Raw genomic sequence first — 13,429 nt, forward strand, 5'->3', positions numbered from 1 at the left:
GTTTCCCGAGCCCCACGCTTGGTTTTAATGTTTGGTATTCTTTGGGGGAGATCCAGGTTCCCTACATTTTGTAGGTCAGATCAAATTTCCCACTGGATGGCCGTGAAGCTCCCAGCAGATATCTCGTACTGCAGAGATACTCCAAGCTTAGTGGCCATAGAGCCAACCTGAGCTTTGCCTGGTACTCTGCCTTGAGAAAATGTCAGACCCTGGGATTGGATTCAAACGCGAGGGGAAGGCAAAGCTATTTCTCTCATTCTTAAAAAAAAAATTTTTTTTTTTAGCGCTTATTTATTTTAGAGAGAGACGGAGAGACAGAGCACAAGTGGGGGGTAGAGGAAGAGAGAGAGGGAGACACAGAATCCAAAGCAGGTTCCAGGCTCTGAGCTGTCAGCACACAGCCCGAGGCAGGGCTCGAACTCACAAGCTGCGAGATCATGACCTGAGCCGAAGTCAGACGCTTAACCCACTGAGCCACCCAGGTGCCCCAAGGCAAAGCTATTTCTAAAGACTGGCCCAGAATCTTCACAAAGGAAGATCTATGAATGCCCCGTAATCGCATGAAGAACTGCTCAATCTAATTAGTCATCCAAGAAACGCAAATTAAAACCATGATGAGAAAGTGCTATACATCCATTAGAACAGCTAAAAATAACACCAAATGGTTATCTGGCATCTGGCAACACCAAATGTTGGAAAAACGCAAACTCATATATTGCTAACGATAGTGTAAAAGAATACAAAAATTGGGGCACTTGGAGGCTCAGTCGGTTAAGCGCCTCTGTGCGGAGCCTGCTTGGGATTCTCTCTGTCTCTTTCTCTCAAAATAAATAATAAATAAATCAACTTAAAAAAATGACACAGAAACTTTGGAAAAAATGAAATTCTTATAAACATAAATATGACTTCCAATTCCACTCTCAGGTATTTACCCAAGAGAAAGGAAAATATATGTCCCATACGTAAATTTTCATGGCGGCTTTAATAAAGTCACTCGGAACCAGAAATAGCTCCTGTGTCCATCACCTGGAGACTGGTCCGGCCCTTCCGGTAGGATGGAATACTGCTCAACAATAAAAAGAAACAACACTAGTGAAACGTGTAGAAGCATAGTTGAATCTCAGAGTTGTGCTGAGCGAAAGTAGACATACACAGAAGAGTCCACAGTATGATACATTTATATGAAATTCTAGAAAAGGGAAAAACAACCATTGGCAAAAGAGATGAGAAACAGTGGTTCCTCTGTGTGTGTGTGTGTGTGTGTGTGTGTGTGTTGGATGCACATGTGGTGGTATGGTTAAGGTTAGAGACACGAGGGCACTTTTTGAGGTGAGGGAACTGTTCTGAATCTTCTTAGGGTCTGGGTTATGTTGGATGCATTTGTCAGAAGGGATTGTATATGTGTGATCTCTTGCATGTACGTTATACCCCAAGCAAAAAAAAAAAAAACCCAATACAAACCCCTGTGCCTTCCATAAGTAAATTAATTACATGTAAGAAATAAAAAAGAGAGGGAGAGAACATATTTTAAAACCTTTTCCCCTTTAAATTGGATGCCCAGCATCACTTACCCTATCCCGATGGAGAAGGCTCATTTTAGTCTTGTAGATATTCTTGTCAATCCTGTTTCACAGAGGAGACGACTGGGGCTTGCCAAGATTAAGTGACTTTTGCAGAATGTTGGTTCCAGCCCCCACCCACGTCTGTCTGACTTCATAACCCATGCGGGCCACACTCCTGGGCTCCCACGCCAGGGGCTGGGCACACGTACCCCATGGTGCTTGGTGGTGTCCCCGGAGGAAGAATAGCTTTTACTCTTTGATGATAAAGTTAAATAATTGCATTTTATGAAAAGTCTGTGGTGTAGCAAGCAAATGTTGCATAAATTTTTAAAAATAAAAGACAATATGTAAAAAATTGCTCCCTTGCGGGGCGCCTGGGTGGCGCAGTCGGTTAAGCGTCCGACTTCAGCCAGGTCACGATCTCGCGCTCCGTAAGTTCGAGCCCCGCGTCAGGCTCTGGGCTGATGGCTCAGAGCCTGGAGGCTGTTTCCGATTCTGTGTCTCCCTCTCTCTCTGCCCCTCCCCCGTTCATGCTCTGTCTCTCTCTGTCCCAAAAATAAATTAAAAAAATGTTGAAAAAAAAAATTGCTCCCTTGCAAAAGGTGGTAATTAGGTAATGTCAGATGCCCCGGAGTGGAGGGGAATTCTCCATTGTGGCCCGAGAGGCCTCTGTGGACGGGTTTGAGAACTAATTCGCTGCATCATTATACCATCGTGCCAGTGTGTCTGGCCGCCAGCTTCTGCCTCTGTTGGCCTGCGCTGCTCGCTGAGCAAGCAGGCTCGAGGGTGATGCTCAGGGTCACGCACACCTGAAAGAGATGTGCTGCCCGCCCTTGGTGCGGCTCAACACGCTGGGTTCCTTGTAATCTACCAGGTAGACAGAGAAAAGGACACAGAGCTTCTAAACATTCTGCATAAAGCTTCGCCAAACTTTAAGATTATATCGTAGGAGGGGCACCTGGGTGGCTCAGCTGGTTAAGCGTCTGACTTCGGCTCAGGTCACGATCCTGCAGTTCATGAGTTCAAGCCCTGCATCGTTCCGGCCGCTCAGAGCCTAGAGCCCGCTTCAGATTCTGTGTGTGTCTCTCTCTTCCCCTCCCCTGCTCGCTCTCTCTTTCTCTGTCTCTCTCTGTCAAAAATAAATATTAAACAACAACAACAAAAATTTTTTTTTAATTTTTTTAATGTTTATTTATTTTGGGGAGACAGTGAGACAGAGTGAGGGAGGGGCAGAGAGAGAGGGAGACACAGAATCTGAAACAGGCTCCAGGCTCTGAGCTGTCCTCACAGAGCCCGACGTGAGGCTTGAACCCATGAAGTGTGGGATCGTGACCTGGGCCGAAGTCGGGCGCTTAACCGACTGAGCCACCCAGGCGCCCAAAAAAAATTTGTTTAAAGATGGTATTGTAGGATTGGGGCGCTTGGCTGGCTTAGTCAGCAGACGACGTGACTCTTAATCTCAGGATTGCAGTTTCCAGCCCCACGTCGCGTGTAGAGATTCCTTACAACCTGGGAGCTGAGAATAATTTTTGCATATTTAACAGATGGAAAAAAAAAAGAAAAAGAATTTGCGACGTGAAATTTATACGAAATTAACATTTCCGTGTTCATAGAGTTTTACTGGAATGTAGCCACACTTACCCATTTACATATGATTTATAGTTGCTCTGAGCCTGTGGGACTCCCCTTATATGCAAGCGTTGAACGCCAACAACCCTTGAACGCAGAGGTGAAGGCAGGCACCTGACACTTCGTGGGGGAGTGCCAGTGTGACAGAGCCCACAGCCCCTCCCTAGCACAAGTGCAGGACATCCGGGGGGCAAGGCCAGCCAGCCAGCCCTCAGCTGAGACAGGCAAAGGCCCGGAGGTCAGCTCACAAGTGGGGTAGGAGTTTGAGGGTTGACAAGCCGGTCTGAGCTTCACCCGCTCATCCTGCCATTGCTGGGATGGGACTCAGGGGCCAGGTAGGGTGTGCAGTGAATCCTGTGGGTGCCTCCGCCCAGATTCCCTCTGCAGGCCTTCGTCCCTCTCCCCCAGCCGCCGGGAAGGTGGGGTGCTAACACTTCTCAGCTGCTCCCCTTCTCTGGAGAACTGGGCCTGGCTAAGTAGGAGCTGCCAGGGAGGCTATGCAGCCCCTGTACCCGGACCTTGGCCAAGTGATTGTCTGAAATGGGACCACAGAAGACCAGCCCCAAGTGGGGCAACACTGTGGAACGATTCCTCTTCCAGAGCTGGTCCAGAGCTGGTTCTAGAGCTGATCAGGCCAAAGCGGACTCCAGCTGAGACCACATCCCTGCTTTCCTCCTTCCCCTGCCCCATCCCGCTTCCCTCAGTCCCCTCCTCTGGAGGACACCCCTTAATAAATCTTGGGTGTGAGTCTTTCCATCTCAGACTCTGCCTCTAGGGAGCCCAATCCTAGACAAGATTCACCCCAGAAGACCTTAACACAATCACTGGGAGTGGTGCTGAATACATTTTGACCTATTTATTTATTTTTAAAGTTTATTTATTTTTGACAGAGAGACAGAGAGAGAGAGAGAGAGAGAGAGAGAGAGAGAGCAGGAGTGGGGGAGGGGCAGAGAGAGAGGGAGACACAGAATCCAAAGCAGGCTCCGGGCTCTGAGCTGTCAGCACAGAGCCCGATGCGGGGCTTGAACTCACGGACTGAGAGATCAGGACCTGAACTGAAGTCTGACGCTCAACCGACTGAGCCACCCAGGTGCCCCAACATTCTGACCCATTGATGGTTCCTGTTCGTGGCCGATTCCACCCCCTCCCCCGCCTCTGGCTCCATCTCGGTCCTCTCCCCGGGTGTTCTGTCTTCAGCCCCCATCCCTGCAGGAGGCCCATCTGTGTATGGCTTTACTTGGCCATGTGGAGCTGTGACAGCTTTGGGGGGCAGCATTCTCCAGGAGCAATATCCTTCCTGCTTATTGAATCTCGGAATTCGTTTTCGCTCCAAAGACATCAAGTAAACCCAGACAATACGTGGCGGGTCTGTGGTTACGACCCGAGGAGATGAATCGCATTGTTCATCCTCTAAAGTTGTGTTCCTTATCAGCCCCATCCGGAAGCTCAGACACAAAGCGGACACATTTCTCCAGGAGGGGTGGGAAGTTCGGTCTGGCTTTGACATGTGTCTGCAGATGATAAATTTGGGATGAGAAAGAAAGCAGGCCTCCCCCACCACAATGCCTACACCCCATCTCCATCAGGCCTTTGGCCCTTGGATACGTTTCAATATCCTGTGCGACCGATTTCTGACCCACCTGTTAGGAACACAGTCTTTATGATTCATTGGCCCTGAGAAGCCCCTCCATTACCTTCTGCAAAGGCAGGGGACCACCAAAGAACCCCTCAGCAAAGCTCTAAGAAGCAGGCACCCTAGGGCTAGAATATGTATAGCAGATGCATTTGGCCATTTGTCAATAAATATTAACCACGGTCGCTTGGTGGGTGCTGGTGTTATTGCCGATACGGAGTCATTTCTCTTGTGAAGGGTAGTCTCTCATTTTTCTATGGTGCAGCACCTGTAGAATAAAAGCTTTAAAAACAGTTATGTCCGGTACAATCCCATTTTTTAATATTAAATAGTGAGCCATGGACACAGGCGTACAAAAATAGACAGGAAGTAGGTGCCCCAAAATGCTTGGCGGGGCTTCTCTTGGGGGAGGTGGAAAGACGAACTGTCTCCTCTCTTTCTTGTTTACTTATCGACCTTTCTGATGGCTTCTACGACGAATATACATCGTCTGTGTTCAAGCAAGGGTGCAAAGATGATGCTCTGCGGCAAAGCGTCTTTCCTTTTTTGAAAGTTTTTATTTTTTTTTAAAGTCTATTTATTTTGAGAGAGAGCCTGAGTAGGGGAGGGGCAGAGAGAGAGAGAGAGAGAGAGAGAGAGAGAGAGAATCCCAAGCAGGCTCCCCGCACTGTCAGCGCAGAGCCCGACGCGGGGAGCGATCTCATGAACTGCAAAATCGTGACCTGGGCCGAAATAATCAAGAGTTGGACGCGTAACCGACCGCGTGTCCTCAGCGGCACAGAGGCTCGGCCAAGGACTTTAGGAGATCGTTCTGGGAATACTCAGGCAGTGAGAACACCAGGAAAATGCTCAGGGCGCAGCCAGGAGAGGCCTTGAATTGTCCTGGGGGAGCAGCAGGCATGTGACCAGTCCTCAGAGGACCACAGGGCATCCCCACCTTCCTCAGAACGCACTCAGACCCTGTCCTGTCCTGGGTGTGGCAGAAATCACCGAGTGTCAGCACCTGTGTGGGGACCCCGGGACTCGGCTGATAGCTGGAAGAGGGGATGAGAGAAGAAGGTGCTTCTCAGGAGGCAGATAAAGGAGCAGGAGGCTGAGGACGGTGAGGCGTCTGCTGTTAGGGGAGCCCTTGGCTTTGGAGAAACCGCAGGGGCCCAGCAGTGACGGACCTGCGAGGTGGGGCAGCAGGAGAAATGCCGTTAGTAAAAGGAGTTAGAGCTGATGGGGGTGGGGGAGTGCAGGCCCAGAGAAGAGTGGGCTCCTGAAAATTTCTGAGAGCTAGAGGACCAGTGTCCTCGGGATAGGAACCCAGGGAAGATGGAGAGCGGGAGAGTACGTCCCAGAGACCAAGACCCTGCAAGGAAGATCTGGTTGCCCGTGGGGGGAGCTGAGTATGAGCCAACTGCACGAAGCAGTTTGCCCTAAGACCACAGCCTGAGCAGGGAAGAGCCAGGAACAGAAGGCCACGCCCGGTCAGTGCCTGCCCACGGCGAGTGTAGTGAGGAGCCTGTGCTCTGCTACACTGTGTGCTCCCCAGCAGTCCTCCCACCCAGAAGGACCAAGTAATGCCCTGGGAGAGATGCCCCACAAGAGGCACAGCAGAGCCAGGAAAGGCCAAGGCGCCCGCTCTAGAGGATGCATCTTCCCCGTGTTCCCAAAGGAAAGCTCAGCCATGTACCCAACGTCTGTACTTGTTCTTAACTCTCCCAGTCCTCACAGCTTTAAACCTCTTCTCCTAGCTGGGAAATGGATGGTTTCTCCCCAGTGACAGGAGAGAACCGGCACAGTGAAGACCGACTCCCTTCTTGCCCCCAATGTCACTGAATTAGCCATTTCTGCGCAGCGGGGGAGGGGCGGGGCCAGGACAGAGGGGGTGCCTGCTCTGACCTCTCCCTTCCTTTCTCCCCACTTTAATCCTAACCTTTCTCCCATCCTGCTCCCTAGATGACTCCTACATCACGGGGATCCAGAGTGTATTTTTGTCCAAATCTTCCAGACTGAATTCTCTGGGGACCCACTTTGCCCAAACATTGGAACAGCCACCAAGCTGATGACCTCCTTCGCTTGTAAAATCCCTGGGGGGCAGTCTAGCTGTCAGTGTGGGCAGGTGCCACAGGAGGAGAGTCAGCATGGCACTCCTGGGGTGAACTCTTTGTCTGCCGAGCGAAGTCCCGGAATTCTTCTGGGGGGCCTGTAGGTCACAGTGGTGTTGGGTGTTGCTCGAATCAATGCTGTTCCTGGTACCAGATTCTCCTCTCCTCTGGGGACTGGAAACACGATCTCGTGGGCTCCCCTCTCATTGGGTGGGGCCAGATGACTTCTTCCAATCAGTAGGGTAGGATGTGACTTCTTGGATGGAGCATTGAGTTGCCTGTGTGAGACCCTCCAGAGTTTCCTTCCTCCTAACCAGATGATGGGGCCCTATTGTCAAGTCAGGGTCACCCTCAACCTGGATCCCTGAGTGATTCCAATGGGCAGAACCCCTGCCCACTTTGACCGTGGGGCACGAGCAAGGAATACGTTTCTCTTGTGTTAAGCTGATGAGATGTCGGGACTGCATACTACTGAAATATAACCCGGTGTGTCCTGAGAGATACCATCATTTGAGAGAGAAAAGGAACAGGCTTTCTTCCGACTTGTGAATCTAGGAGGTGCAATGATTAAGCAGGCATTGATTGGAATTAGGGGTTATTTCCCATATCACCCCTGATTGTGGATATTACAGAACTACCCAAACGGAAGAGAAAAAGTACAGCTGTGTGATCTGTGTAAAAGGAATAGAATGGTAATGATCTGTTCCTCAGATGGTCCTTGTTTCTTTTTTAATGTTAATTTTTGAGAGAGAGAGAGAGAGAGAGAGAGCATGAGCTGACGAGGGGCAGAGACAGAGGGAGACACAGAATCTGAAGCAGGCTCTGGGCTCCAAGCTGTCAGCACAGAGACCGACGTGCGGCTGGAACTCAAGGAACCGCGGGATCGTGACCTGAGCCGAGGTTGGACGCTTAACCCACTGAGCCACCCAGGCGCCCTGGATGTTCCTTGTTTCTAATGACCACGTGGCTGGAACAGTTCCACATCTCGTTAGGTACAGTGCCCATCACAGGCTGGGTTCCAGGAGAAGCGGGCTGGGAGGTAGAGATCAGTGGGCAGGAGGTTTGTTAGGGAGTGCTCTTGGATTGACAGCTGTGGGAGGGAAGGGATGGGAGGAGGCCGGAACAGCCAGAGGGGAGAGGCCAAGCCTCTGTGGAGTCTCAGCGGAAGCCTCCGCCAATCCCCAATCCCGCCAGGAGTTCTGAAGGTGGGAGGACTTCAGAGCTTCCCTAGAGGGCTGGATGTTCACGTGGATCAGATGGGTCCCTGGATGTGGTGTCCCCGGAAGGGGGTGTGGCTTTGAGCCGGGTGGCTGTCTTCAGCTGAGGCAGGCCCTAGGGGAATCAAGGGTGTTCAGATCCAGGCCAGGGGGGGCTCTCACGATGAATGTGAGGCAACTCAGTAGGGCAGCCCATAGCAGTGGCTGGAGTTTGGACGGTGGGTACACATCCTCTTCACGGGTAAAGTCTCTCTCAGGAGAAGCAAAAATAACTGGGAGTGATGATTTATTCTGGGGACTTAGCTATGTCACTAGCAGCCCAAGCTGTCCCCAGGAAGCTTGAAGAATGGGCTGGAATCTGGGGATTGTGGGCATACGCGCACTCGCTGATTGGCCTTTAAATAAAACGCATACGTGGAAGTAAGTGTTTCACTACTGAGACTATGCAAGCGAGACCCCCACAGACCCCACCGCTGTGCCTGCCAGGGCCTGACTTACTTTGCCCAGTGGGCAATCCTCACTAAAAAGAGACAGGAGGGACCCAGGCTCCATCCTTACTGTGTGGCCTCCTGCTTGGGGCTCTGGCTCTCAGAGAGCCGCCAAAGTCAGCATGAAAAGGAGCCAAGCAGTCCATCCGTTGTTTTTTTTTTAAATTTTTTTTTAACATTTATTTATTTTTGAGACAGAGAGAGACAGAGCATGAATGGGGGAGGGGCAGAGAGCGAGGGAGACACAGAATTGGAAGCAGGCTCCAGGCTCTGAGCCATCAGCCCAGAGCCTGACGCGGGGCTCGAACTCACGGACCGCGAGATCGTGACCTGAGCTGAAGTCGGACGCTCAACCGACTGAGCCACCCAGGCGCCCCCAGTCCATCGGTTTTATACATGCATAATATACACGTATGTCTACATGCACGTGCGGGCTCTATGGGCAATTCTGGAAATTGCCAGAATTGCTATTGCCAGACCTTCCTTTAGGAAGGTCTACTGTTGCAGCAATAGATGTCAATATTCCAGCCCTGCCCTAAGAAAGTATTCATTAGGGCCCATCCTATGTATGTATGCATGTATGTATATAGAGTGTGTGCATATGTTATACACATATATGCATAGCTTTTACGTGTTTTTATTTATTTGGAGAGAGACATAGAGAGTGTGAGTGGAGGAGGGGCAGAGAGGGAGGGAGACAGAGGGTTCCAAGCTGGCTCCGTGCTGTCATCGCGGAGCCTGATGCGGGGCTCAAACTCACGAAATTGTGACATCATGACCTAAGCTGAAATCAAGGGCTGGACACTTAACTGAAGGTTTAGTCTCAGGTCTGCCTCCACAATCATGTAGTTGTGATTGAAGGCAAAATGCTGAACCTCTTTGACCCTTAGTTTCCATCTTGGGAAAAAGCAGGGAGAGAGAGAGAGAGAAAGAGCATGTGTGTGTGTGTGTGTGTGTGTGCGTGTGTGTGTGTGTGTGTGTGTATGTGTGTGTTGCCAGGAATCCTTAATGTGACTTCGAGAATTACAAACACCGTGATTATATGAAAATTGACCAAGGTTAGCAGTTACTGGTTTTCTCCTGTTAGATACCCCAGGGCTGAAAAAAGAGGGCAACTCGAATACCCCCTTGGCTTTGGGGCATAAGAAGATCTGCAGTGACTTGTGAGGCTAATGGGTTTGCATTACATTGAACTTCAACATCTGGATCTGGAGTAGGGGAAGGCTGTCACCCTCACCCCCTTCTCTCGTGGCTGGCCTCGGCAAGAGATAGCCCTGGATCCTCTCCTTCAGATTCCTGTGGAAAAGGGGGGGGGGTCTCATTTCTTTGATATAATAGATACATCTCAAGATTAAAGGAGGCTACATCTTTCGAAGGTTCCCTTCCACTAGCATACAGCAGTTCTCAAACTCGAAAGACATCAGGACCCCTTGGGAGTGCTTGTTAAAACACGGATTGCTGGGCCCCACCCAGAGTTTCTGATTCCGTCGATCCTGGATGGAGCCCCGATTTAAATCTCTGACCAGTTCTCAGCTGATACTCATGATGCCGGTCCAGAGACCCCACTTTGAGAACTACAGCTCTAGACCAGTACAAGGTATTCACTCAAAAATGGGGAGAAAGGAGAGCAAGGGAAAGTAGCTTTGGAAATCTTTTTTTAAAGGCTTTTAAAATGGTTTTTGCGTCAGGCCACTTTAAGGACTTTTCATTTATTCTGCTTCTGAAAACTGGGAAGGATCTGAAACCACTGTCCAGCAGTCACCGAGCTTACCTTAGGGGGAAAAAAAAATCTTATTAATGCCAACATAAAGCCTCAGGTTTGCAAACTAGGTTTTGGACTGTGCTCATATGCTAAGGTTTACACATACGAAAAGGACCTGCTTCTTGCTTTTTAAAGTGAGTCATTTCCGTGAAGGATAGATACCTGGTTCAGGGGAATGATTGATTTTACCATTTTGGTATTTTACTGGGTGTTTCGCAGATGGTGAGGCAGGGGACAAAAAGGCAAACGACAGAAAACCCTGTGTGCCACCATGACAAACGTCAATGAGGCTGAGGGGTGGGGTGGGGGTGGGGTGGGGGTGGGTGTTGGCGGGCAGCTGGGGTAGAAAGTGAAATTGCCCTTAGGGTAAGTAACACGGTTAGTTTCCATCTCCCGCCTCTCCCAGCCGGGCCAGCCAGGCAGCAGGAGCCCCTCTCTGACTTTGGAGAGTCCCTCCCTCACATTTCAGGGCAACATCTTGTAATTCTTGGATTCCTCTTCCTAAATCAAATGAAGAAAAAAGCTACATACGCATCTCTGGAGGAAAATGTCTGTATTAAAAGCCAAAAAAAACCACAGAAGTACAAGAAACGCCCACCAGGCCACGTCACTGGATAGATCGACTTGGAAAAGGTTCATAAAGTTCATTTTCAGCGGTAACAATATGTGGGTGTGAAATCCTTCCCATGCCTCCCCCCTCCCCCACCTTTAAATAAATTAAAAAAAACAAGAAACTTCAAATACTAGGTTTGGATACAAAGAGCTTCTCTTCCTACAGCAATAGCAATTTGATTTTGTTTTGTTTTGTTTTTTTACTAAAACTTTCATTTAAAACAGTTATTAAATATATAAAACAAATACACAGGATTTGGTCATTTTCTGCCATGAATATAGGGCACGTGGGTGCGGGGAGGGAGGGCAGGGGGATGCAACCGAGGGGAAAGGGCCCCATTTCCCTCCTCCGTCTTCCGAGCTGCGCGGCTCCCACCTTGCCCCTGCCCCCTCGGAACCAGAAGCGCCGCCCGCGTCCCGCTGGGCCACCCCGCTGGGCCCCCTCCGGCGGCCCCCTCCCCGGAAGAAGAACTAACGGTCACGACAGCACGAAGCACACCGGCCGAGCCTCCCGGCGAGAAAGGCACCCGAGAGCGCGGACACAGGGCGGGCGCGGGGAGGAGCGGGGCGGGTCACTTGGCCGCCGCCCCCGAGGTGACGGCTGCGGCCGCGGCGGCGGCGGCGGCGGCCGCGGCCGCGGCCGCGGCGGTGGTGGTCCCCGCGGGCACGGCGGCGGGGGCGGCGGCGGCGGCGGCGGCGGCGCTGGCGGTGGTCCGGCGCTGCTCCATGCCGTTGGGCAGGAAGCCGGCGATGATGGGCACCGGCCAGATGAGGGCGGCCACGCTCCACACGACGATGACCAGGGTCATGAAGCAGGCCACCAGCGTGGACTCGATGGGCTTGCGGTTCAGCCGCCAGCCCGGCTCGCCCTGCAGCTCCTCCAGGCTGAAGTCCAGGCAGCAGAAGTGCAGCGGCTCGCCCTGCAGCCACAGCGGCCCGGGGGGCTCGGCCGCGGGGTAGGCGGGCAGCGCGGTGGGCGCCCCGGCGGCGGCGGCGGCGGCGGGCCGGAGGCGGCCGGGGCGGCGGCCGCGCACCCAGCCGCAGCCCACGCACAGGCGCAGGTCCTGCTGCGCGCCGCCGGCCGCCAGCCCCAGGTGCTCGATGAGCAGCGGCGGCCCGACGCGGTGGAAGGCGGCAGCGAAGAAGGCGCGGCCGTGCGCGTTGGTGGAGAAGAGCAGCAGGTCGCACTGGAAGCCCCGCGGGCGGCCCCAGCGCACGAGCAGCGAGCTCAGCATCTGCCGCTGCACGCTGATGTTGCACGGCGCCGCCGCCGCCGCCTCCTCCGGGCCCGGGCGCTCGGGGGGCCCGGGCGCCGCGGAGGCCAGCAGCCGCGGGGCGGCGGGCTCGCCCGCGGACGACGCGTTGACGGAGGCGTTGGGGGGCGCCCCACCGAGGCCCGGCGCGTCCGCGGCCCCGCCGCGGGCGGGCGGCAGCGGGCAGGCGGCGGCCAGCAGCGCGGCGAGCGGGAGCAGCATGGCCTGCGGCGGGCGCCTACGCGCGCGGGGCGGGCGGCGGCTGCATGGCGCACGGACGACTGGCCGGCGAGCGGACGGCGGGACCGCGGGAGCTGGCGGCCGGGCGGAGTGGGGGCGCGCCCGGCACCCGGCAGCCCGCGGGGGCGGCGCGGAGGAGGCGGCGGCGGCGGCGGCGTCGGCGGCGGCTCGCTCCGCACGGGGATCCCTCCCCGGCCCGGCTGCGTCTGGGGTTCCCCGCCGCCCCCGACGCGGGGGCCCTCGGACGGCCGGGCTGCTCTGCAGGGCCCGGCGCTCGCCCGGAGCAGGATTCCCCGGCTCGGCTCCGCCTCCCGCGCGCCCCGCCCCGGCCCGCCCTCCTCCCGCCCGGCTGCGAGACTCGGGGGAGGGCGGGGTTCCACGCGCCGGGCCGGGCGGGACGCGCGCGGGGTGTCGGCCTGGGACCCTGCCGCCTGCGCGCGGCCCGGCCCGGGGCGGAGCGGCGGGTTGCGGGAGCCGCGCGGGGCGGGGGTGGGGAAGGGGGCGGGGACGGTTAGCCCGGCCGCGGGGCGGGGAGCTTGCCCACGCGTGCGACTCCGGGCGGAGGAGGCGCCGTGGGACAACTGCGTCCTCGCATCCCCTGGTCACGCCGAGGGCTGAGCCTGCGAGTGCTCACCTGGACCCCTCTTGTTTTACAGAAGGGGAAACAGGCCGAGAGACGCCTCCCCCCCTCCTCTTCATCCCCCCCCCCCCCTCACCTCCCAGGCCACCCCACAAGCCAGGAACAGGACTCCGGGCCACTAGGCTTTCTGCCTTTCCACAATGTCTCTTAAAATCAATCTCAAATCTGCAGAGTTTCTTTTTTAATACGCCTCGGACACGTTAGACCCACTTGGTATTCTCAAGGCAGGCAGAACCCGGAGGAAAACGCCAGGAACTCCATACGAGTTTCGGGTGGGGATGGGCTGGCGGCAATGTGAGC

General features: G+C 54.1%; 1 protein-coding gene across 1 annotated transcript; it reads right to left on the reverse strand.

Moving 5' to 3' along the window:
• Positions 1-10,920: 10,920 nt before the first annotated feature.
• On the reverse strand, positions 10,921-12,619 carry TMEM158 (transmembrane protein 158). The gene has a single exon (XM_047849096.1). The coding sequence runs from the start codon at positions 12,469-12,471 to the stop codon at positions 11,569-11,571; it is 903 nt and encodes a 300-aa protein (XP_047705052.1). The 5' UTR covers positions 12,472-12,619; the 3' UTR covers positions 10,921-11,568.
• Positions 12,620-13,429: the final 810 nt, after the last annotated feature.

This window comes from Prionailurus viverrinus, chromosome A2, assembly GCF_022837055.1.
Source record: "Prionailurus viverrinus isolate Anna chromosome A2, UM_Priviv_1.0, whole genome shotgun sequence".
In the NCBI taxonomy this organism is placed as follows: domain Eukaryota; kingdom Metazoa; phylum Chordata; class Mammalia; order Carnivora; family Felidae; genus Prionailurus; species Prionailurus viverrinus.

Coding starts and splice junctions, on each gene's coding strand:
- TMEM158 (XM_047849096.1), bottom strand. CDS start 12,471: ATGCTGCTCCCGCTCGCCGCGCTGCTGGCCGCCGCCTGCCCGCTGCCG.